General features: G+C 40.3%; 1 protein-coding gene and 1 long non-coding RNA gene across 12 annotated transcripts in view; one reads left to right on the forward strand and one right to left on the reverse strand.

The window, feature by feature from the left end:
* LOC122549923 (E3 ubiquitin-protein ligase HECW1-like) overlaps positions 1 to 27,294 on the reverse strand; it is a 464,685-nt gene that overhangs the window by 34,236 nt on the left and 403,155 nt on the right. For all 11 annotated transcript variants that reach the window (XM_043690154.2, XM_043690156.2, XM_043690157.2 and 8 more), the window contains 3 exons: positions 14,120 to 14,218; positions 7,379 to 7,508; positions 4,290 to 4,436 (listed from right to left, as the gene is read on the reverse strand). In XM_043690154.2, coding sequence (XP_043546089.2) covers positions 4,290 to 4,436; positions 7,379 to 7,508; positions 14,120 to 14,218 — 376 coding nt within the window. The remainder of the gene's footprint in view (positions 1 to 4,289; positions 4,437 to 7,378; positions 7,509 to 14,119; positions 14,219 to 27,294) is intronic.
* LOC148149956 (uncharacterized) overlaps positions 1 to 27,294 on the forward strand; it is a 132,141-nt gene that overhangs the window by 11,333 nt on the left and 93,514 nt on the right. The window lies entirely within an intron of this gene.

A 27,294-nucleotide genomic window follows, 5' to 3' on the forward strand; every position in this document is an offset into this window, starting at 1 on the left:
GTCCTTCTTTTGACATAGCTTCGATTAGAATGACTTTTGAAGAGTTTCTGATGGATTCAGATATTGACTAATCCATTCTCCCAGATCAGCTCATTGGTGGAGCTGGTTCATTCAGTTGTCTAGGTAACTAATGTGTGGATCAGATTGATACCAGTAACACAGGGTTTAGTCCCTATTTTATCTAAGATCTGCATCCGCAACCTAGCTGTAGTAGAAATCGTGGCATTGCACTCTGGTTAGGCAAATAATCATCAAGGACTTACCCTCAGGCAGAGAATTTATGAAAAAGCTTATAGGCATAGATTTCAGTATGAATTTAGATGGATCCAAGGAACAGACGACAGCAGAAATTGAAAAGAAATGCATGGAAGTGGAACAACAGAACGGACAGCACGTTGACAAACTATTAAAGGGCCTCTGAAGAGTTCTTTTTGAATTACAGGCCTTTGTCAAATCTGAAGAAGCAAAGGACTAAGTAGAGTCTTACAAGAATGAATTAATTGAAAGTCACAAACCAAAGAATTGTTTCTTTGATTAGTAATATATGGTGAATGATGTTCCATATGAATATTTGTTGACACTGTACTCACTTAGAGCCATAGACTCATAGAGATGTACAACACGGAAAAAGAATAAAAGAACAAGAATTAGTTGAGAGAACAATATTGAGTTTTGCTGATAATACGAAACCAGCATAGAGTCATAGAGATGTACAGCACGGAAACAGACCCTTCGGTCCAACTCATCCATTCCGACCAGAAATCCCAACCCAATCTAGTCCCACCTGCCAGCACCCGGCCCATATCCCTCCCAACCCTTCCTATTCATATACCCATCCAAATGCCTCTTAAATGTTGCAATTGTACCAGCCTCCACCACTTCCTCTGGCAGCTCATTCCATACATGTACCACCCTCTGCATGAAAAAGTTGCCCCTTAGGTCTCTTCTATACCTTTCCCCTCTCACACTAAAACTATGCCCTCTAATTCTGGACTCCCCGACCCTAGGGAAGAGTCTTTGTCTATTTATCCGATCCACGCCCCTCATGATTTTATAAACCACTATAAGATCACCCCTCAGCCTCAGCCTATTCAGCCCTCCCTATACCTCAAATCCTCCAACTGCAGCAACATCCTTATAAATCTTTTCTGAACCCTTTCAAGTTTCACAACATCTTTCCGATAGGAAGGAGACCAGAATTGCATGCAATATTCCAACAGTGGCCTAACCAATGTCCTGTATAGCCGCAACATGACCTCCCAACTCCTGTACTCAATACTCTGACCAATAAAAGAAAGCATACCAAACACGTTCTTCACGATCCTATCTACCTGCGACTCCACTTTCAAGGAGCTATAAATCTGCACCCCAAGGTCTCTTTGTTCAGCAATGCTCCCGAGGATCTTACCATTAAGTGTGTAAGTCCTATTAAGATTTGCTTTCCCAAAATGAAAATATAAATTGTGACAACTCTTGTGAAAAAGTACAACAGGAAATAAACAAGCAATGATATGGTATCATTCTATTTTTATTAATTCAGCGGAGAGATGAGTTTAACTACATCAAGTGTAAGGTGCCTCAGACAGTACGCATGTACTTCACATGTGGCTGAAAGCTCAGGGGAACTAGACTTATCTCTGTGACAATAAAGAGGCCAATCCCATATTGCCTACATTTTCACTCTCAGACACAGATTGTGATCTGTATTCCTGTAACAACAGCGTGAACTATCCCAGATTTGAGAATTTGGACTGTCGTGATTGTAACAAGGTCAGCCAGTTGGGACTTTATAAAATATGAGTCCCCTGATTGAGAGCTGCTAATCTGGTCCAACCAGGGAGCCCCAGCTAACAGATATAAATAGAATGGCAGAGGTTCTGCTCACTCTGAGAGCTGGCTCTGAGGAAGCCAGACCAGTGTCAACTACCGTGCACATGTAAATAAAGGGTACTTGGTGATGGGATACCAGCCTCTGTGGAGTTATTTCATGGACCACCTTCCAAATTTTAACTCGGAACACTGAGCCCTTATTCCAAAGCTAATGAGTTCGCTCTTTATTGTTTTACATATTTGAAGTGTGCAGATAAATTGGAATCAATATACTCTTCATTCGTACATTTTATATAAATAAGCTAGTTGATGGTTTGAACTTGGACTATGATTCTGTGAAATACTCTTGCAGCCCACCTTCTGTCTTGAGTTGACAATTGACGTAGGTTGTGACGCTGACTGGGGTATCCAGGAGAAAGAAGTTGGATTCCAGATGATAGAGACATGTGGTCCCTTACACGAATAATTGGTGACATTCCCCACCCCACCCGCCCAACCTCCATGGGAAGAGTTTTAGTGTCAATGGGTGCAGGAACTGAGGCTGGTGGGTGGGTAGTTTGATAGGGTGGGTAGTTTGGTAGGGTGGGTAGTTTAGTAGGGTGGGTAGTTTGATACTACTGGCCATCTTGCCAGTTTGCCAGGACCATTCTGTCTCTGAACTATAGTCAAGCAGCTTGGATCAGACATGGAACAACTACCTGCTCACACTTAATAGGCAGTTTTTTGAAAAGATTAAAAGTCCAGTTAAGGTCAATGTTTAAAGGCAGACTGGAAAGCTTTGGCTCGGCCTGTGGGTCCCAGCGGCAGTGGGAACAAGACAATTGCCTCCAGTATGCCGTTGAGACCTGTAGCCACAGGCAACTTGTGAAGGGCTTTCCCCAGTGGCCAGTTTTTAAATTTCAAATCTATTAGAAGTGCACCTTGAGATGGAGATTTCCTGCCTCTCCCTCAGCTGCAAGAGCAGGCTGCAGTTTCTTCTATTCCTTCTCCATCTTTCAGTGCCCACCCACCTCTCTGAAATGCATGGTGAGTGGTGCTTCTGCTGAATAGTTAGTCACTACAAGCTAAAGTTACTGCAGGTGACTGCTGTTAGTGTGGTGCAGGTTCAGGACTTGCTTTTGACAGTGGGGTCCTGACTGAAAAAAAGGGGAATCCCACATAAAGAACACCTTCTGCTTGCTGGCAATTTAAGTGGGGACATGCAAGAACAGCAGTCCATTATTTTAATTTCTGACTATTATTTCTGGCCCTTCAGCTTTGGCAATGGCTTAAGTGCATACTGAAACTTTCTAAAGGCATTCAGAAATTTTGACAGGGTGCATGTTTTTTGAGAACACACAATTTTTGGTTCAACACCAGAGATTTTTCAACACAGAGGGAGGACGACTATGCTGCACAGCAATCCAGTCAGTTTCAATCTCTGGTTCAGTCCCCATTGTTCCTGCAAGTTAATTTCCCTCAATTGCTTATCTAATATTTTCTTGAATTCATTGATTTTTCTCTGCATTCAACACCCTCATAAGCAGTGTGTTCCAGATGATTACCTCTTGCTGGGTAGTAAATCTCTTGCTCATACAACCGCCTCTCCACTCCCAAACATTGCTTGTCCAAAACTTTCAATCTATGCCCCTATTCTTGCACCTTAGACTAATAGGAATAGCTTTTCTTTATCTGCTCTGTCTAAGTCTGTCATAATCATGTACACCGCTATCAAAATTTCCTCTCTATCCCCTTTTGTCCAATGACTAAATATAGAAAAGAACTGCTTATAAAAGTAGCCAATTATACCAGCCAACTCCCAGACTTGTTCAAGTGCAACATTTTAAAAAAAATCTTATTTTCACATTACACTTGCAGCATTATGCCAAACAAAGTAATAAAGACTGATGCATCATATCAGAAACTTACTTGTGTTTCATAACTTCCATTAGTCATGATGTTCATTAGATGCCTGTGTAATCAATTTCAGAGTTCTGAATGGGAATCATGGTATTTAAAAATGTTCTGTTCAATATTGAAGTTTTCAGTTTGATGTGGTTTTACAAATCATGTTTCCTTACTTTCAGTAGCATAGACTGAGTGACAGGACTGCAGGTATTGGATAACCAACCAATCACAGCCTTCAGTTTGTGCTGAGGGTTGAAAGGTATGTGTGTGTGTGTGGCTTTGTGTGTATGTGTGTATCTGAGTGAGAGAGAGAGAGAGAGAGAGAAATGATGGTTGAATGAGAGAGTTCTGGCTGTGGGATGGTGGTGGATGGAGGAGGAGAGGCTGATGGTGTTATGTGAAGTTGGTGACAAATGTAGGGTGGAGTCGGGTAGAAATAGAGATTCAGGTCCTGCAATTTGCTTATTCATAGAACAGATTAGGGGTGCAAAATGTCTTCATTTATATAATTGGAGGAAAACTAGAAAACTGAGTTCAGTCTAACTACAGCCAGCCCAGGTACTTCCACCTACCTCATAGAAACCTCGAACCAAGGCTTCAGTCTGCTGAACAACACCTCTTTCCACTCTCCACTTCACCATACGCTCAATATATTCCTTTTTGTTTTTCTCCAATACTTGAATGTTGGCTCCACCTGTCTTGAGTTCTCGTTCTGTGACCTATGAGAAGCAAAGTTATTATTTGCTAAGAAAAGTGAAGAAAAACATTAGAATTGTTTGAATTTATAACAGAATTTAAAGAAAAAACAATTCTGAATCATTAAGGGTTTCTCTGTGTTTCGTGGTTTCTTATTGCAATGGTTCCTCAGGGAATTGGTTGTCTTGACTTCAACCGTTGGCATGGCAAAAGCCTATTCCCATGATGTATTGCAGTAGCTGGGAATGACAGCTTCATTAAGTCACCAGAAGGGAATCAGTGGAAGGCAGACCTACACCACGGAATGAGTTTTTGAAGGGTTTGTCAATGTATTAAGTAGTGGTATTAAGTACTGTTGCAAAACTTGAGTCAGATAGTTGTGATGTTGGATCACGCATCAACTGTTTCTCCTTACTGACACAGATTGAACTGTAATACTGAACTGCAGGACCATGTTACTTGTAACAGTGAGACAGAAAGAGCATGTGTGAAATGAATGAAAAAGGTGACTGTAAATGAAGCAAAGACAAAAGACAAAAATGAAGGTACTCCAGGTCAGAAACTCTCCCATTTATCTTTCTGTCACGATGGCTAGAAAAAAGAAAATCATTAAAAAAAGAGCAAGTTCCGAATTGTTTCCGTTATGATTGAATGTCATGAAGTTCATGGAATGTGGGTGTCCCTGGCATTTATTACCCATCTCTAAATCCCCATGAGAAGTTCTTAGTGAGCTGTCTCCTCAAACCACGGTAGCCATTGGTATAGAGCCACTCACAATGCCATTAGGGAGGGAGTTCCAGGCATTTGACCCAATGTAACTGAAGGAACCGAGTCAGGATGGTAAAAGTTGCTTGGAGGGGACTTGATGATGCTGGTGTACCATGTACCTGATGCCCTTGTCCTTCTAAGTGGTGCACTTTGCGAGTTTGGAACATGCTATTGAAGGAGGATTGGTGAGTCACTGTCATGCATCTTGTAGGTGGAACACACCATTTCCATTGTGTGTCAGTGGTGGAGGGAGTGCATGTTGACAATCTTGTACAGGTTGCCACTCAAGCAAGATGTTTTGTTCTGCATTGTGTATGCTTCTTGAGAATTGTTGCATCTGCAGTCAGTGGAGAATAGTCCATCACACTCCTGACTTGTGACTTGCAGATGATGGACAGGCTTTGGGGAGTCAGGAGGTGAATCACTCACTGCAGATTTCATAGTCTCAAATGCTCTTATAGCCACAATATTTATATAGTCAATGGTAACCCTAGAATGTTGATAGTGGGGGATTTAGTGATGATAATGCTATTGAACCTCAAGAGCGATGGTTAAATCCTGCCTTTTTAGAGATAGCAATTAATTGATGATTATGTTTCACAGGTGTCTGTGGAAAACATTGTTGCTCCTTCTGGTCCACAGATTTGATATGGAGATTTTTGTCTTCTTGCTAAGCTCTTCCTCACCCCACTACAGTTGCTGAGTTTCCTGAGGCCCAGGTAAAATTGCCATGGTCCTACCTGACCACATGGCTGTTCTTATTAGTGACAGAGAAAGAGACGACTGGTTTTACCTATGTGTCATCACACCTCTGCTGATGGCTGAGGTTGAGAAAGAGAGTCCTTTATGGTAACCTCACATGATGTAGAAAACGAATCCATGCCATTGGCATCACTTTGCATCATATACCAGCCATCCAGCTAGCTGAGCTAGCTGACAGCCCTGGAGCTGGAGGAAGCCCTGAAAGGCACAGCAGGATACATTTAAGGATCCCAACCTCGTTAATATATTTAAGATGCCGATTACTTGTCTCCTGAGAACAGGTTGAGTGCCCATCTTTGCTTCACATCTCAACAAAACTGTAAAGGCTGTGGATTAGAGCTGAATTTCTGAAGCACTTTCGTTTATCATCAGTTTAATGCCTCCCTCTCCTACCCTGCACCCTATCACATTTACCCTCCCATGTAATGGAAGAAGACAGTGATGTGTATGATGATGCATCACTGACACCAGTGCTCATGTTCAAGAGTCTGAGATGACGAATAGGCTGTACAAAAGAGAGATATATTTACTAAATGTGGCATGTACTATCATCTAAATAATGGAGTTTGTTGAAACCTTATAGTCCCTCATAGGTAGATGATATACTTAATGCAGAAGAGGCTATTAGTTACTAAAAGAGACACTCCAAATATTCTTTGGAGTTGACAATCCAACCAACATTAACATTTTCTTCGACTCACCATGTTTAAGAAGCTGCTTTTGGAAAAGCGTTTCAACAGTGATTATAGCTTATATTGATTCACAAACTATGTCAAAATAAACATAAAATATAGCACAGGTCTTATGGAGGATATTGACTATGTTTCCTCATGAGCTTGCAAACCTGTCCACAAATTGAAGAATGTCTCTGAGCACATGCAATTGCAAGAATCATGCTTATCAACTGCAGCTTTAGATCGGATTGATTGACATGAGTGGAATATTCTTTAGAATTACTTTTTTGCTGTCTGTGGCCATCTTTATCTGGTCTGGCCTACATTTGATTCCAACGTGGTTGACTCTTAACCACCATCTGGGCAATTAGGGATGGGCAATAAACACTGGTCTGGCCAGCATCACCCTTGTCCCATGAATAAAACCCAAATGTGTGCCTAAAAATGTTAGTCAAGGCTCAACTTCAATAAGCTTCTAGCTTTATTTGTAGTGCACAGTGAGTTGTGGCTGTGAACCAGGGATTCTGCTACAGTTCATCAGTCAGAGTTTCATCGATTCAGGCTATCTCCAACTTTGAGTTCGGCTGCTGTTAGATCATGGGTGCAGAGAAAGGCAAGGCAGTACTGAGGGGGTGATGTGGAGGGTAAAGATTGTGGTGGGCTCAGACCAGCAATTATTGTCACGTTTTTATTTCTTCAATGTTATTCTTTGTGCTTTGCCAGTTTAGCCTGTTATTGTTGTAGGCACAAACCACACAAACCTGCCCAAACACCTCCTCATTAACTGTAAAGGTGAGGTCAAGAATATCAGTGATGTCATTATCCTTCATCCATTGTAGACTCTGGTGGAACTCTTCATCCAGATATTCCAGATCACTCAAGTCACATGGTCTGAAAGGAAATAGCAGATAATTTAAATTAAGCAGGTTGTTAATTAACTGAACAATTTATGATTGAATTTCAGTATTTGTAAATTTGTTTAAGATTCATCGGAAAGCACAGAACCAGAGTATCAGTTCAGTTGCTTGGTTCTTGAAGGCAACTAATAATTCTTTCAATTGTGTATCTCCTCAAATATCTATCCAAACCTCTCAAAATCTTCCACATTATCATGCCTCCATTGCATTCCTTGGAGGCCTAGTGCATACAGTCATCATCCCATATATAAAATTTTACAATCTAAAGTCTAAACTACTTTCCTTCTTTGAAGTTTGAGCCAGTGTCCATTGTTTATAGAGTTAGTAGCAATTTCAAACAAGAGTGTCACAATACAGTTGATTTCTTCCTTTTTGTATTTTGGATACTTAATTATTTCCTAATCTTTCTCTTCAACATAATATCTTCTTGGCTTCTCAGCCTCTCCTCAGAGCTTTAATGTTTTAATTTAGGCATCAGTTTCCACAACTGCTAAATTTCCACTATTTTGCTGTACATTGCCTGGAAATATCAACAATACCAGAGGTTGAACTTACCAATGATTTGCAGATTCATTATCTCTTACTGAGACTTATGTTCCAATCCCTTAGCTGTAAGTCCCAGGCTTAGACTGCTTTATCACAGATACATACTGAACCATAGGGAGCCAATCCTCCAGTTATACAGACAGCTACATTAGATTTACAAATTCTGATAACTGGCTGACTAGAAAGACTACCCACAACAAAGAACATGCTTGGCCATTGGAGGATTGTGAGTTTTTGGAATTTCCTTCTTCAAAAGGCAGAAGTTTTATATTTGTTTAAGGCAGAAATCAATAGATTATTGATTACCAATGGGATGAAAGATTATTGGATTGAAATGTAGAGTTGAAGTTAAAATTAGATCAGCCATGAGCTTATTGATGGTGGAGCAGGCTCAAAGGTCTGAGTACATAGAACATAGAACATAGAAGAATACAGCGCAGTACAGGCCCTTCGGTCCTCGATGTTGTGCCGATCCAAGCCCACCTAACCTACACTAGCCCACTATCCTCCATATGCCTATCCAATGCCCGCTTAAATGCCCATAATGAGGGAGAGTCCAGTACTGCTACTGGCAGGGCATTCCATGAACTCACGACTCGCTGAGTAAAGAACCTACCCCTAACATCTGTCCTATACCTACCCCCCCTTAATTTAAAGCTATGCCCCCTTGTAATAGCTGACTCCATATGTGGAAAAAGATTCTCACTGTCAACCCTATCTAAACCCCTAATCATCTTGTACACCTCTATCAAGTCACCCCTAAACCTTCTTTTCTCCAATGAAAACAACCCCAAGTACCTCAGCCTTTCCTCATACGATCTTCCTACCATACCAGGCAACATCCTGGTAAACCTCCTCTGCACAAGTTCCAGTGCCTCCACATCCTTCCTATAATATGGCGACCAAAACTGCACACAATAGCTTATTCTTGTTTCTTGTTTGTACATTAGCGACTGTTATCTCACCTTCTATAATTTCCATGATCTTTGTAATTGATAAGCCCTTCCTTAACGTTTGAAAATCTCTTTTTTCTCCCCACATTTTATTTCATTGCCAAACCTCTAGTTTTCACTTCCAAATCAGTTATGTTTCTTTTGTGTTATAAGTTAACTACTTGTACAGTAAAATCAATAAATACTTGTTAAAATCTAAATTTAGCATACATTCAGATTTTCCATTGTTATCAAATTCTATCACTCGCTGAAAGCACTCTTGTGTTTAAACAAAGTTTCTTGCAAACAAGGAAAGAGCTGGCCCAGAAGTAATGGACTGGATAATATTATTCTTATCCTATAAACATTTACAATGTCACTGTCCGTAACTCAATCTTGGCTCCCTCTTAGTATACCATACCTAACCTCTATGTTAGATTAACCATTCTTAGAATGTCTTCACGTACTTTATCTATAATGTATGTTCAGCAGTTTGTCTAGTTTTCTAGTTTGTCCCTTTGCTGTTTTTTAATGATTTATCTAATGTTAGTTACATTCCAATCTTCAAGCAATAATTCCATTTGTTGTGATGCCCTGAAGTTTGTCAGAAGGACATTACTGATTTAATTGGTCACTATCTTTGCACAAATTACTGAATCAATCTTTCAGTTGTCACAAATCTGATATTTCATAACCTTTTGAGTCTCACTGTATAATGGTTAAGGATTAATATTTTCCTTTCTGGAACATTATGTTTAATAACCCAAGTATTTAAGTGATAATAGCAAATGAAAAGAGTATAGTATTATTGTATTTTAAAGAAATACATTTTTCCAGAAAGATTATATAGTTACCTTTCCGAAATACCTCAGTAAGCTTAACCTTGGGGGGGGGAGGGGGGGCACCTAACCCATGTAGGTCAAGAATTAATTCGATCTGATCTTCATTATGCACTGAGTTACATAGTCTCAACAGAGACTTTGGTAGTTGCGCTACAACTGGCGTAATCATCAGTAGATTGTGAGGAAGGAAGTTAACATCTACCGAATGCTTCCCAGCAACCCAAGCTGGAAATGAGTGCGTAAAATTGTGAGAAGAGAATTGGGCTGACATGCAATATTCAACAAGGGTGAAGATTTTTCCAGCACTCTCTGACATTAAGTACTGAAATGCTGACAAGAATAAAGTACAAGGATATGATTGATATCCTTGCAACAGTGCTCCAATAACAAGTGTTTAATTTTTGTTCAGTGTTTAACTATATTAAAATTTCTGTATTAATAGGAACAATGGATTTGGAGTGAAAGTCAGTCAATCAGTCTTTGGAGCCTTCTTCACTATTGTGTAGATTATGGCTGATCTGATTGTGCTTTCAACTCCATTTTCCTGCATGTCCACTTCCCTTTCCTTCAACTCCTCAGTTACCTTTGTCAGTTGGATTTCTAGTTTTGAGAGATTTCTTGTATATTTTTCAATAAAAATCAGACACAAAATAATAAATTAGTTCTCTGCCATTTCTCTATTCCCCATTATAAACTCTTCTGACTCTGCCTTTCATGGGTCCACATTCAGTTTGGCCAAATATTTCCTCTTACATGCCTATGGAAGCTTTTACATCAGTAATAGGGAAATGCTGATATCTATTATAAGAGATATGATATAACAATGATCTGATTGGGCGTAGTCAGCAGCATGGATTATAGAATGGGAACACATATTTGATGAAACATTTGGCGTTTTTTGAAGAAGTTACTAACAACATTGATAAAGGAGTACCTGTATACTAAGATTTTGGAAGGAGGTTAATTAAAACATTAAACACATGGGATAAGACCATAAGACATAGGAGCGGAAGTAAGGCCATTCGGCCCATTGAGTCCACTCCGCCATTCAATTATGGCTGATGGGCATTTCAACTCCACTTACCCGCATTCTCCCTGTAGCCCTTAATTCCTTGTGACATCAAGAATTTATCAATTTCTGCCTTGAAGACATTTAGCGTCCCATCCTCCACTGCACTCTGCGGCAATGAATTCCACAAGCCCACCACTCTCTGGCTGAAGAAATGTCTCTGCATTTCTGTTCTGAATTTACCCCCTCTAATTCTAAGGCTGTGTCCACGGGTCCTAGTCTCCTCGCCTAACAGAAACAATTTCCTAGCGTCCACCCTCTCCAAGCCATGTATTATCTTGTAAGTTTCTATTAGATCTACCCTTAATCTTCTAAACTCCAATGAATACAATCCCAGGATCCTCAGCCGTTCCTCATATGTTAGACCTACCATTCCAGGGATCATCCATGCGAATCTCCACTGGACACGCTCCAGTGCCAGTATGTCCTTCCTGAGGTGTGGGGACCAAAACTGGACACAGTACTCCAAATGGGGCCTAACCAGAGCTTTATAAAGTCTCAGTAGCACAACGGTGCTTTTATATTCCAACCCTCTTGAGATAATTGACATCATTGCATTCGCTTTCTTAATCAAGGACTCAACCTGCATGCTTACCTTTAGAGAATCCTTAACTAGCACTCCCAGATCCCTCTGTAATTTTCTCACCGTTTAGAAAGTAGTCCATGCTTGTATTCTTTTTTCCAAAGTGCAAGACCTCGCATTTGCTCACATTGAATTCCATCAGCCATTTCCTGGACCACTCCTCCAAACTGTCTAGATCCTTCTGCAGCCTCCCCATTTCCTCAGTACTACCTGCCTGTCCACCTAACTTTGTATCATCGGCAAACTTCACTAGAATGCCCCCAGTCCCTTCATCCAGATCATTAATATATAATGTGAACAGCTGCGGCCCCAACACTGAACCCTGCGGGACACCGCTTGTCACCGGCTGCCATTCTGAAAAAGAACCTTTTATCCCATCTCTTTGCCTTCTGTCAGACAGCCAATCCTCAATCCATAACAGTAGCTCACCTCGAACAGCATGGGCCCTCACCTTGCTCAGCAGCCTCCCGTGTGGCACCTTATCAAAGGCCTTTTGGATGTCTAGGTAGACCACATCCACTGGTTTTCCCTGGTCTAACCTACTTGTCACCTCTTCAAAGAACTCCAACAGGTTTGTCAGGCACGATCTCCCCTTACTAAATCCATGTTGACTTGTTCTAATCCGACCCTGCTCTTCCAAGAATTTAGAAACCTCATCCTTAATGATGGATTCGAGAATTTAGGATAGGAAGTAATGTACTGGTATGGATTGAAGACTGACTAACACAGAGAAAACAGAGAGCAGAAATAGATGGGACATTTTCATTTTGGAGGCTGTGACAAGTTGGATGCTGCAAAGATCAGTATTTGGCTCCCCGTTGTCCGCAATGCATATCAAAGGTCTATATGTGGGGAACCAAATGTAATATTTCCAAATTTGAAAATGAATGGGTGTTGCGAAGAAGATGTAAAATACTTTTTTTGGACTGGCTTAGTGAATGGACTAGAAAATGATAGATGGAATATAATGTGAAAAAATGTGAGGTTATCCACTTTGGTAGGAGGAACAGATATGCAGAATATTTCTTCAATGATAAGAGGTTGGAAAGTGTAGGTGTATAGGAGGACCTAGGTGTTTCTGTGCCCAAGTCACTGAAGGCTAACCTGCAGGTTATTAGGAAGGCTATTGGAATATTCACCTTTTTATTGCAAGAGGGTTTAAATACAGGAGTAGTGAAATCTTGCTTCAGCTTGATTCAACTGTATCTGGTGAACTATGTGCAGTTTTGTCCCCTTGAACCTGGAGTGCTAGGTGAGTTTGCTTTCCTTCTCGCACAAAAGAAATTATTGCCATGGGGGAGTGCATTGAAGATTCACCAGAACTGATCTTCAGATTGTTATGACTGGCCAATAAAGAGAGGTTAGGCAAACTGGGCCACATTCTTTATTTTAAAGAATGAGAGATGATCTCCTTGAAACTTGCAAAATTTTCCAGGGATGAACTGGGTGGATACAGGTAAGATGCTTCTCCTGTTTGGGAACTCAAATAACAGGCTTCACAAATTAAAAATAAGGGGATGCCGATTAGGTTTAACTTTTTTAAAGAGGTTGCATATATTTGAGAGTTAGGGAAGCTTAATCTTTGACTATGTTTAAGATAGAGATCGATAGATTTCTGATTACCAGAGGTGTACAGGATTATGGCTTTGGAGTGGGTAAAAGGCATCGAAATGTCTGAGCAGTCATGATCGCATTGATCTATAACCCAGTCCTCGGTGTAAATTGTAAATCGCCTTTCTTGAACTTAAACAAAAGCTTTGGGTAAACCGTTTGCTGGTGCATTCTTTATGCCAATGCCTCAACCAATCAGAGTTCATTTGCCAACCATTCAACACCCTGATTCTTATGCAGTATAAATTGTTGTTTCTTTTATAATTTGGTATTCTTGTGATCCTGGGGGTCCTGAATAAATGCAAGTCAAAAGCTTTGAAAGCATTTCTCTTCTTTTCAGCAATATGATCAAAATGAACAAACGTTCAAAATACTTTAATAGCAATTTACAAGTACATTAAAACCAATAAACATACCTGTACAATTATGTTAACTATCATCCTTGCAATCGTCATGAATAAATGTATGAAAAATGGACTTTTGTAGCAAAACTTTCATTGCACTTACTCCACCAGAGGATGTGTGGTGAAGTAGGCCATAAATTGACAATCTATATTCCACATTCATTGAAGCATAAAACAATAGCATTGTTGGGCTAAGCTGCTGGCATTTGCAAAGACACTTCAGTACAATCTCTGCATTATGATCTACTTGAAGAACTTCATAGATAGTTCTGAGGTATTTCATGCATAACATGAAACAGCAAAGCAGACTGGGAATTCGCAGTGTTAAATGTAGACTGCATGCTGAGGGATCACAGGAATTGTACCTTTCATCTGTTTAGCCTCAGGAAATGGAAATTTTATGATTTTAAAAGTCATAAAGAGTCATGCTTGTAAAAACATGTTTATTAAAGAGCTATAATTTTCATAGGATGACGGCAATGTCATCAAAGAATTTTGCTTTGAAGTATATTCTGTTATTTATTCTGCAGCAATCTCTGTGTAATTGCTTATAAAATCTGCCAGCTGCGTCTGCAGTTTGGAAAGGTTGTGCACTTACAGCCTTAGCAGTGCCTTATAGAAAGGCCTGGTGAAGAAGGCATCTAACAGGTACTGGTGAATCAGAGCGAGGCCCAGAATACGACCACTGAACCTGAACCTGAAAGGAAAAGAATATTTACAGTAAGAATTGCATTTAATAATAAGTAATCTGTTAAGTCAGCATTTCTCACGGAGCATCCATCTGCTATTTACAATTTGTTAAACTCATAATTGAAAAGATACCTCTAGCATTTGGCTGTTTAAATGTGGTGGAGTGCCATGATATAAGATTAATCAGAATCAAACCTATTTTCAGGAGATTACACAGAATAGAGGTTCGGTACTTGCTTCAGAAAATGAGGAGGCAAAACACAGAAAGGCTTCTCAGTCAGAAAGAACAAAGGATGGCAATTTAATTTGTTTTTCATCCTCTTGGTTTGAAACTAGCTGATGCATGACATGTATATAAAAGACAATCAAAAACATATATTAATATAACAATATTAAATGTCCCATCACATAAGAAAGGTCAAAAAATAAATCACTTTAAAAAGGAACTGGGATGGAACCAAAATGTTCCTAACAGAGAAAAGTTTATTACCTTTCTTCATTCCTCCGCTATTGCTAATGTATGAGTCTTCTAATCTGACATCGAGTACTGGAGCAGCATTTTTTTTCCAATGAAATATTAGGAAGAGTAAAGCTATTGTCTCCAGTCTCTGCTCCAAACTCTGCAACTTAGCTGATGACCCCATACTTCTCTGGGAACTGAGGCTCGACTGGACTGTTCGCAAACCTGGCGTCTTGTGGCTCCAAGCTAACCATGTAACTGCACCAATCTGAAGGATATTTATTTCCACCTCCAAAACAACTCCCAACTTTATCCATCTCAGCTCATGTGCAGCTAATATACTCAATCATTCACAAACAAAAACAGAGATTGCTGGAAAAGCTCATCAGATGGGATAGCACCTATGGAGAGAAATGAGAGTTCACATTTTGGGTCCAGTGGTTCTTCTTCAGAACTGATGGTAGCTCGGAAACAATGGCATATATGCTAAAGCTGGAGTGAAAGAGTGGGGGAAAGTAAATGATAGGTGGGGATAGAGCCTAAAGAGAGAGAAAAACAGTTGGACAGCCAAAGGAGTAACGGTCAGTCAGGGTGTAAATGAATAGATGCTGATGGGAACTATTAGTAACTGACAATGGGTTGTATGTGGTAGCAGCCCCTGTGGTAACAAGCCTGGTGTGTGGGTGTTAGGGTAAGGACATGGGAGAAGGTGCCACAAGCCCTAAAGTTATTGAGTCCAGAGTTCACAACCAGAAAACAAGGTGTTGTTCTTCCACCTTGCGCTGAGCTGCATGGGTACACTTCAACAAGCCTGAGATTGAGATGTTGGCCTGGGAACAGCGTGGTGTGTTGAAGTGGCAGGAAATCAGAAGATTAGGGTCATTTTTGCAGACTGAACATAGATGTTCTGCAAAGCAGTCACCCAGTCTGTGCTTTGTTTCCCCAGTGTAGAAGAGACTACATTGTGAGCAGCAAATGCAGTACACTATATTGAGTGAAGTGCAAGTAAAGTGCTGCTTCACCTCAAAGGTATGCCTGGATCCTTGGATAGTGAGGAAAGAGGAAGTAAATAGACAGGAGTTACACCTTCTACAGTTGTAGGGGAAAGAGCCATGTGGCTGTGGAGACATGTTGGGAGTGAAGGAGGAGTGAACCAGGGTGTCCCAATGGGAATGATCCCTGCAGAAGGCTGAAAAAGGAGGTCTCGACTCTCAACAATTTTAGGGTTTATGTACCTTGTCAACTACTATTAGACCTCATTAGCAGCATGGCTGTCCTTTACCCACCCCTTTGCCTGTTCAACTGTTTATCTCTCTTTGGGCTCTATCTACACCTATCATTTACTCCTCCCCCCTTCCCCCCACAAATCTCCATCTCCTGCATAAATACCAGCCTTTTCTTGGCTGCCATTAGTTCTGAAGAAGAATCACTGGACTTGAAACATTAACTCTGATTTCTCTCCACAGATGCTGCCTCATCTGCTGAGCTTTTCCAGCAATGTCTATTTTCATTTCCGATTTCCAGCATCCTCAGTTCTTTTGAGTTTTTTTTATATACCCAATCATTCCTTCATTACCTCTAGATTTAACTATTCCAATACACTCCTGACTGCTCTCCCACAATCAATGAATTTGAGATTGTGCAAAGCTCTGTTGCTTGTGTGTATTTTTAGTCAACCTGTTTGGAAATGTTATGACACACCTCCTGGGCTGATGACACATCAACCGTCTTCCCTGGCCCAGAGGTACCAAAGTACCATTACATAATAAGGGCTCTTCGGTGTGTGTATCCTTAGCTGCACAAAGTCCTGTTCCCCGTACTCCTCAGGTTGTTGACCTGCTTGGTCAAATAAGTGATTAATGCTAGCATTTTTGTCCTTGTTTCCAAATCCATCCATGACATTGTCCCTCCCTATCTTTATAACCTTCTCTAATTTCACAACTTACTGATATATGTGACCATTTGGTTATGGCCTTTTGAACATCCCTGATTTTAATTGCTCCCTCATTGATGGCCAGGTTTTAAACTAGACAGGCCTTAAGCACTAAAGTTCCATTCCAAACCACTTACTTTATAGGATTTGTGTATTTGGGATTTTATATTAAACAACTGTACAAATATAAGATTTATTTTGCTCATGGAGTGTCGTATAAGAGGAGGGAAAAGTTGGAGAGCCAGAAAAACTCTGGGAATGAGTCAAGGCCCAAACAACTGAAGACATGGTCACTAACAGTAAAAGAATTAAAATTGAAACTGCACAAGGAGCCAGAATTACTGGAATCACAATGTCTTGGAAAGCTGTAGGGCTGGAGGAGTTTACAGAGAATTAGAGAAGTGAGTTAATGGAGGCATTTAAAAATGAGGATGGAAATTTTAAGATCAGGACATACGCAATGAGGAGCATTTGTAAGTCAGCAAACCCTGTAGTCATGTGCCAATGAGACTTGGTGTAAGTTCGGATGTGCTTGAGAGTTTTAATGATTTGATATTTAAGATAGTGGAAAATGGGAGCCTGCCTAGTACAGCAATAGAATAGTCAAGTCCAGAGGTAAAAACATATGTGAAAGATATACGGATCTACCTAGATAGCATAGAGATGGGCAGTGTTATAGAAATGTAAGTAGATGGTTTTAATGATGGGTTGTTATGTGTTTGGAAGTTTGTGCCAGGATCAGGTAATGCTTTCTTTAAGAATGTAATAAGAGCAGATGAAACTAAAACAGTGATCCCACCACTTTGCTATATATGATTTATGGGTCCTGCTTTTGTCCATTTCTATATCAGAATGAATATAATGTACGCACCAAAGCATAAATTATTGGAATTTTCCAGATGATGGGACAGAAGCTGACAGAGCTAGCTGATTTGCTAACTGCATTATTTAAAAGGAAAATCCATCTGCTCACTTCGATGAACATTCTGATCAGTATTTGTATACTGATACCCTTAAAAAATTTGGACAATTCTCCAGCAAATTCTATCATCAGCATTTTTGTCCAGTAGGATAACTGTTAAAATCTTAATTAATGAATTCCAAATGCTAATTACATAGCAAAAAAATACACAATTTAATTTTGAAATGGAAACTTGTCTATAAGGTTTTCCAATCAGAATATATGAAAATAACTGTAATATATGTAACTGTAAATGGTTTAGGAATGAGTACAATACTCCTATCTGGATGGGTTGAGAGACAGAAAAAGCTTATAACTCAATTAAAGTAGGTTGTTAAACTAAATACAAAAGCAAAATACTGTGAATGCTGAAACTCTGAAACAAACACAGAAAGTGTTGGAGAAACTCAGCAGGTCTGGCAGCAAATGTGGAGAAAGAAACAGAGTTAATATTTCTGAAGAACAGTCATATCAGATATGAAACATTAACTCGGTTCCTATCACTACAGATATTGTCAGACATGCTGAGTTTCTCCAGCTTTTCTGTGTTCTCAAAATAAGTATGTATTGAACAAAACTTATCAATATTTGCTTGAGTGAACAGTAAATGCTGACACATTGGGCTGGATTTTCCAATGAGTAGCAATCGTACACAACAAAACAGCTCCACAGTTTTGACAGGACATTCTGATCAAGGCTCCTTCAGAAATGCAGAGCTGTACACCTGTTCTGTTTGGTTCCGCATCATGTAGAACAGTTCTGGAAGGCAAACAGCTCCCTTTTTTTAAATTTACAGGTACATTGAAATTTAAAGGTCCAGCATCACAGACAGCTACTTCGATAGCTGTTCAGAAATGGTAAGTACATAAAGTAAGTGTGAGGTGAGGACATGAGGAGTGTAGGGTGCCAGTGGGTAGAGGGCCAAGTAAATGATGGGGTGTTTAGGGTAAATCAAAGTGTGTTGGAGATATCAGGTCTGGCAGGAAGTCCAGGGGGTCAGGGTGGTGATGGTGTTGGTTCTGGCTTTGTGGGTCCACAATGGAGGAAAGGGTTTCAGGTCCCAAGGCAGGTGAAGAGGGTTGACACCGGTAGCAAGTGAAGAAAGGTCAAGTCTGTTGGTGGGGCAGGGGTGTTGGGTCTTGGACATTTGTTGGGTGTGGCAGCAGGGGAGGATGTTGTGTCAGGGTCGGAGTTGTGATAAGTTGAGGGTCAGTTGAATAGCTTCTCTGGAGTTAGACTATTCATGGTCTAAATTTTCCCGAGCAAATATTTACACAACAGAATTAAATGGATACTTCCACAAGGTTTCAAGAGTAAAGGAAAGGTCCAGCATAATATTCAATGTACTGGGTAATTCCTCTGGAGCCTCCAGCAATGGACATTCTGCAGGGTCCCCATGAACAACTGCTATCTAACCTCAGAAGCAATTATCTGGCCAATGGAAAATTCAGTTCATAGCAGTTGAGCCAAATATCTCATTTCATTATTGCAATGTGTTACTATGGATTATGGAAGTAAACTGGCTAATTTAATATCACCATTCAAAGCATTGAACTTAAAGTCAACATAGCTACATATATTAAAGAATCAATTTACACAGGCTGATAATGAAACATTGTTAGAGCATGCAGCTCACTTCAATATCTGATGTAACAGTTTAGTAAGGACAATGGGTAATATAGATAAACTAAACTTCCGTAGTTTATAATTCATCAGTGTGAGACAGGGCTGTAGAGCATCATGCACTCACATAAGGCACAATGTTAATTTCAAAAGCACCTCTTGAGATTTTTCTGAGGGCTACTTATTAATCTTTGAAGTTTACCTTTTCGTTTTCATATGCTGTTTTCTCATTTTCACTAAATCATTAGTACGTGCTGCAATCAAGTAGCAATAATACTTTCTGCATTTACAAGATTTTTGGGGTAAGTGGACTCTCAGAATTAGAAGAACTTCATTGATACTCTTAGTAATTATTAATCTTCCAATAAACTTCCAATAAGAAAAATCAATTTCCAAGACAACACAATACTTAAATTGACACAACAGACTTAAGTTAGCAATAAAATATTTTTTAAAATTAAGAGATATACATTTCTATACACAACAAAGTCATCACCCTAAGTACATCTCGCACACACTGGTGGGGTCATATTTCCACTACACATGCACAAAGATGGAAAACTTTAACCAGGTAGTTATCCTTTTTATTGCACCTCAGATTTAAATGCAACAATTGAAACAATGGTTCATTACAATAGCAATCATGACATTTTTTCACATTAAGTAACTCCTGGATACATGTCGTCTTAAGCTGGAGATTCCACATTCATTTACAAGGAATTAATTACTTGTAAATGAAAAATTTGAAATCAGCTTATTTCAAATGATTTCAACTTTTTTGGCTCGTAGTTAATTGAGAATTCCTTTATCAACAGGTTCAAAGTTGCTCTCTCTCCTTAGCAGCAAGTTTCATCCCTTGCAACCTCATTCTTGGAGCAGATCTCTTTCCCCCATCTTTCAGTCTCACTCTTTGCCCCTTTTAGCTTCCCTCTCAACAACCTTACAGCCTCCCTACTTCCCACCCACCTTGTGGACTTCTTCTTCCTCAACATCCTCATTGGGAACCACCTTCTACTGTGATTTTCTCCCTCAGAGCATATTTCTTCTCCCTGGCAGATGGTCCCTGCCAGACCCAGCATGTGGTAATTCCAACAGTTGCCCCTTGTCAAAAGGCTTCCCAGCCTTGTCCTCCACCCAGCAAGAGATTTCCCAGCAAGTCTCCCATCCTCCATCCTTCCAGCAAATGACTGAAGGGATGGAGGAGTGAGGAGATCACTCGCTGACTTACTTACTTTTCTTTCTTACTTACGCAATTGCTTCTTCCTGCTCCAAATACAGGCTTTTTTTTGACATTTGCTACTGATAGCTTCAGCAGCAGATGCGAGAATCAGACTATGCTTGGATGAGCAGCTCTGCTAAGACTCTGTCAATTCTACTTACTGAAGACTGGGGTTGACTTTCCTCTAATTGGTTACTTCATGATTGAAGTTTCCAAAGTCTTTTTGCAGACTTTCAGGTGCAAATCTGTATGCAGCTCCTTTATGTTTTGAGCATTGTGTTCAAGGTACACATATGAAATTAAAATCCTTTAAAACATAAATAATATTTTTGAAGGATTTAAACTGCTCTAAATCTGAAATGAATCATCATAGAATTGCAAAGTTGCAGCATGATATTTGGATTTCCACTTTTTATTCACAATGTACTATTGATTCCACAAGATTGAAAGTTAATTATTGGTGAACGTAATGTTTTAACAGACCACATGTAAAGATCTGCTCAGTTTACAAAGTCAATAATAACTCATCAATTGTACACAAAGGGAAGCACATTATTAGAATGATCACTGATACTTAGACCTTTTAATTGGTAATCTTAGAATGTTGAGCTACTGTTGTAATGATTTAGCCACTGGGAGCGCTAACTGGAAACTTTGGTGCTATTTTAATCAATGAAAAATATGGACTGAATGGTGTGAAATTCTGTGAAAATATTCTGCCCCTGCACAATGTGTTAATGCTGGGATGGGAATCTGTAAATTGCCCCTTCATTATTTTCTGTCGGTGGATAAACTATTGCCAATATTAGTGGTTTTGTTAAATCTATGGCCATTTTGATTAATGTGACTAGCCAATATAAGCTCAACAACAAGCATATGGCATAGGTAGATTCCAGCATCTTTAAGCTGGCAACCATGTCCTGCCAAGTGATGTTGAGGACACATCTTAGACAGCAAAGTTGGAAACTATTTAGTCTTTCCGCATGGCAGTTTATGTTTTGCAGGTCTCCAGGGGAACATGCCAATTATGCAGACTTTGTAGATTTACAGGTTGGTAATCTCAGTCAAGTTGCTGCAATTCCCAATACATTTATTCAGCTTGGACATAACAATTGCAGCTTTTTCTACAGACGTTGTGATTTCTGCACTAGTGACAAATTGCTGATGATTATGGAGCTTATTCATGAAATGCTATCAATTTACAGCATCACACTGTCCATAAAAATACTAATCTACTACACTATAATGTTCATCTGTAATCTGTTTATCTGACTGCAATGCTTACCCTTTTAACTTTATTTTTTATTTTCTAACTTATAATATGAATCACTCTAAGGTAATGTAACAATTTTTCTTTATTTCTTGATTTTGTATCTAAGATCTGGACCTAGGTACTTTGTACTTAAGATGGCGCCATGAGGGGCCAGATTGTAAACTTTTCACTGTACTCCTGTACGTCTGAACTTCAGTACACAAGACAATAAACCTATTTCTATTTCAAGATAGATGATGATGTGTCATCATTATGGACTATGTAATTTGTCTTCCTCATGCTGATGGTAAAATCAAATCTTGACAGACATGGGTGACCATTTACCCATTCATTTGTAGCCATATGTTCAAACATTTGCAGTGCAATGAATTTGACACTGGGCATGATTCCTAGATGTCCTTATTTTGGCTACAAGGACATCTGAGAGATAGATATGAAGGAGGCAGATAGTGACACAGACAATAGGGAAGAAAATGCTGATGATTTTGACTTCTGGAGCTGACTGTTTGGAAGGAGCTGGTGAAGAAGTAAACAGAAACGAGAAGGTCAGCTGACCCAGGAAAAGGGCGCAGAGAAAACAAAAAAAAACAGAAAGCAGTGAATCATGCACTTTCTCAGCCCGTTAGCTTCCTCTACATCGAATGCAGCAGAGACAGCTATAAAGAGTGGAGTTCCTAAGCCACATCAAGCAATGTTTAACACACAGTCAGTACAATTATTCATCTGTTAATTAAAATCAACAATTAACATTGTAGCACAAGCCATCATCAAACAAGGCACAATGCTGCCACTGTTAATAGTAATTGAAAAGAAAGATACTTTCCCCAATACTTGTAATAGAGATCACCATTTATGTAGCAGTCTCAATCTTCCCATCACATACCACATTGTACTCTCAATACTTAAGACTACAACAGTATTATTAAGATTAACTATCAGAATTCTTTCTCATTAGTCAATGACAAATTATGTGATTTAGCAGGATTTTTAAAAACCAAAGTTATGATTTAAATTGGTCAGATCTGAAGGATGCTATTCGGAACAGAAAGATATGCCTCATGCTCTGACTCACTCTCACTGCACTGTAAGGAAGGATTACTCCAATAATAGTGAACAATATGGATTATACTTCCAGTTTATGAAATAGACTCAAGACTATTTTCCCAAAAGTCTGGGAGAGCATATTTTCCCATATTTGTATTCTAACCTTCTGCGATTTTTGTTTCATCAGGACAGGGCGAAGTTGGATAAAGTGAGGACTGCAGATGATTTAGATCAGAGCTGAAAAATGTGTTGTTGGCGGTACGGTGGCACAGTGGTTAGCACTGCTGCCTCACAGCGCCAGAGACCTGGGTTCAATTCCCGCCTCAGGCGACTGACTGTGTGGAGTTTGCACATTCTCCCCGTGTCTGCGTGGGTTTCCTCCCACAGTCCAAAGATGTGCAGGTCAGGTGAATTGGCCATGCTAAATTGCCTGTAGTGTTAGGTAAAAGGGGAAATGTAGGGGTATGGGTGGGTTGCGCTTCGGCGGGGCGGTGTTGACTTGTTGGGCTGAAGGGCCAGTTTCCACACTGTGAGTAATCTAATCTAATCTAAGAGCGCATTCCTGAAGAAGGGCTTATGCCCGAAACGTCGATTCTCCTGCTCCTTCGATGCTGCTTGACCTGCTGCGCTTTTCCAGCAACACATTTTTGAACGTTGGATAAAGTTCTATTGGATTCATTAACCTACCCAACTCTTCCTGCAATGGTAGTGGCTTTTTATTCATTATCTCTCTAAGTTCTTTGCCCCTGAATTAATTGTTTAACATATGTGAAGTAATCACAGGTGTACCGATGAAAGGAACCAAAGGTATTTTTGGCACTGTGATGACTAATAGATGACACACAGTGATTTCAATACTACACAGCAATCTAATAATTATCCTTTCTTTGGACACGGTAGAGTGTGGGAAAAGGAGTGAGTGGAAGTTTTTTTTCTGAGGCTGAGAGTGGAGCAAGTTGGAAAAGTGGGAAGGACTTCCACATGAATTTTGTTTTGAGTGATTACTTTATTTCGAGCACTTTCATGCATAAGCAATTGGCCAGATTCTGCTGGTAGATAAGTGGGAAGTTCTGTTCCCTCACTCAGACCTTTCTGAGATGCAACTTCTAGAACCTATTTAAAAATGACTTGGAGAGCACCTTGCGCTCTGTAACTGAAAAACATTAATCAATCGTTGCTAACCACCCCCATCCACCCATTGACATGTCACAGATCTGTTCAAAGTCAGCACCATAGCTCAGTGACACCTTCCTAGAGAAGGTGCAGGTGGAAGTTCACAAAAAAAGGGACATATCCTCTCCAAGGGGTGGGAATAGGATGTAGCGCCAAGTTACTAAGATGGCCTGGATAGTTGTGGCTGCAATGGTCAGTGACCATAATGATTATAGAAATGACTAGATGTGGTGCTGCAAATGAATAAATTATCTCTTGCATACCATCAGGATAAGTGCCAGTGTCAACTCAATGCCTCAAACCCCATGAGTCTGAGTTAGCATTGTAAGATTGCTACTGGACAGGACTATTTCTATAAGATTGGCAGACAGGCATCTCCACCACAAGCCTCACGTGAAGAGGGGAACCAACGTTTGCAGACTGTAGACAGTTTGTCACTTCAATCCACTTACTGACATTGTACTACTTGTACCAGGTAACACATGTCAAACAGAAAGGGAGCTACAACATGTAACAGCTCACACACCTCCAGCTTTCTCTCACCTTTCTTCAAAGAAACTATACATCACATGGCTTCTCACCAGAGGCTTGCATGGGCAAGGGAAGGCACCACAAAACCTGTTTTCGGGATTGAGCGTTTCCCAGGAATATCAAATGCACACACAAGCTTCAATAATCTCCATAATCTCCAGCTCTTAAACTACACCCAATAACCTTTCAATTAGCCAATTTTGTACAATCATCAGTTCAATGACATCCCGATTGGATGTACAGGCAACACTGTGGTGATGTTCAACATTTGTTCACACTGGGATCTATAATCATGCTTACTGAGATTACCTCTTATAACCTATGAGCCAGCTCTGGAGATGATATGGGAGAGCAAACATTCGAGAGTGGGGGCGTTGTGTCAAATGTAAGGGTAGTGACAATTTGCTGGATAACAGTTTCAGACCTACAGAAATTGTTGCCTGTCGTCCCAAATAAATTGGACGTTGAGAAAGTGAAAACCCCTTCTGTTGAGGAATCTGGCTGGATGATGCCATGGAGCATTGAGTGTCACATGCGCTTGGTTTTGAACCTATGGAAATCCAGTAATAGCTGAAAATCCTACCTTGGCTGTATCCAGGGAGAACTGGCCAAACTCAATTTCTTTCTTGTAAAGGGCATTGATAAACACATGAATGTATTGAGGCCTGCAATTGGGAGATGTCACATAGTCCATTGTCAAGCTTTGAAAGGAGCCAGTGCAATTTTAATGCCACCTTCTCCCAAGCTGAGCAGCTGCAGAGCTGCGGGTATGAGTGGCAGATGTAGGTGACAGTGCCTCTAGTCATGCAAAGATGTCACCTGCATTGTCCTTTAGTCATTTGGATGTAGCTGGAATGCAATCTGTACATCTATTTTCTGTAGATTGCTCCTCCGTGCTGCAAACGTTGGTTCCCCTCTTCACGTGCTACTTGCTTGCCCATAGTTGCAGCTCCCTCAGCTTCATGTCTCAGGTTTTGCTTTGTTGATCTTCTTCCTCTTCTTAGTCTCATCAAGGCTAAGATCGCTGTTGGGTTCAATTGTTCCAACATTTGGAAGGGAAGTACTAACAGCATCATAGAGTTGCACAGCATGGAAAGAGACTCTTCAGTCCAATCCGTCCATACTGAGTCCCATTTGCCACCATTTGGCCCATGTCCTTGCAGACCCTTCCGAAAATTGTGGTGGGAGTAGTAGAAATCAGGCATATGGTTTGTATTTGAGATCCTGTCATTGTTAATGACAACTTTGAGCATTTATCAAGCTGCTTCTGGTTTGGATGATAACCTCACCTGCAGCCCCTTCTACAAGAGATGTGCAATCACTGTAAGTCATGACCAGTTGACTCTTTTCCTGTTGCTGCTAACTGAATGATATTTATGCTAATTATCTTAACATTGCACAATGTGAACCTAAAAACAAAGAACTATGGATACTGGAAATATGAATCACAACTGAAAGTGCTAGAGAAACTTGGATGATCTGGCAGCATCTGCAGAAAGAGAGAAAAGCAGAGTTGAGACTGTTTAAGGAAAAGTTGTTGGAAGTGATGAATAAATATGTCCCTCTGAGACAGGCAAGAAGTGGTAAGATAAAGGAATCTTGGATGATGAGAGCGGTGGAGCTTCTCGTCAAAAGGAAAAAGGTAGCTTACGTAAGGTGGAGGAAGCTAGGGTCAAGCTCAGCTCTACAGGATTACAGGCAGGCAAGGAAGGAGCTTAAAAATGGTCTGAGGAGAGCCAGGAGGGGGCATGAGAAAGGCTTGGCAGAACGAATTATGGAGAACACAAAGGCATTTTACACTTATGTGAGGAATAAGAGAATGGTCAAAGAAAGAGTAGGCCCAATCAGGGATAGCATAGGGAATTTGTGTGTGGAGTCTGAGGAGGTAGGGGAAGCCCTAAATGAGTTTTTTGCTTCTGTCTTTACGAAAGAAAAAAACTTTGTAGTGAATGAAACCTTTGAAGAGCAGGTGTGCATGCTGAAATGGATAGAGATAGAGGAAGCTGATGTGCTGAAAATTAAGATTGACAAGCAGCCAGGCCCGGACCAGATTTGTCCTCGGCTGCTTTGGGAAATGAGAAATGCAATTGCTTCGCCACTTGCGAAGATCTTTTCATCCTCGCTCTCCACTGGAGTCGTACCTGAGGACTGGAGAGAGGCAAATGTAATTCCTCTCTTCAAGAAAGGAAATAGGGAAATCCCCAGCAATTACAGACCAGTAAGTCTCACATCTGTCGTCTGCAGGGTGTTAGAAAGGATTCTGAGGGATAGGATTTATGACCATCTGGAAGAGCATGGCTTGATTAAATGCAGTTAACACGGCTTTGTGAGGGGCAGGTCATGCCTCACAAACCTTATCGAGTTCTTTGAGGATGTGATTAGAAAAGTTGATGAGGGTCGAGCTGTGGATGTGGTGTATATGGACTTTAGCAAGGCATTTGATAAGGTTCACCATGGTAGGCTCATTCAGAAGGTCAGGAGGAATGGGATTCAGGGGAACATAGCTGTCTTATTACAGAATTGGCTGGCCAACAGAAGACAGCGAGTGGTAGTAGAAGGAAAGTATTCTGCCTGGAAGTCTGTGGTGAGTGGTGTTCCACAGGGCTCTGTCCTTGGGCCTCTATTGTTTGTAATTTTTACTATTGACTTGGATGAGGGGATTGAAGGATGGGTCAGCAAGTTTGCAGATGACACAAAGGTTGGAGGTGTCGTTGACAGTATAGAGGGGCTGTTGTAGGCTGCAGCGGGATATTGACAGGATGCAGAGATGGGTTGAGAGGTGGCAGATGGAGTTCAACCTGGATAAATGTGAGGTGATGCATTTTGGAAGGTCGAATTTGAAAGCTGAGTACAGGATTAAGATTAG

Source organism: Chiloscyllium plagiosum, unplaced genomic scaffold (genome assembly GCF_037043375.1).
Source record: "Chiloscyllium plagiosum isolate Xiang-an unplaced genomic scaffold, Cpla_swu_hap1 HiC_scaffold_5, whole genome shotgun sequence".
Lineage (NCBI taxonomy): Eukaryota > Metazoa > Chordata > Chondrichthyes > Orectolobiformes > Hemiscylliidae > Chiloscyllium > Chiloscyllium plagiosum.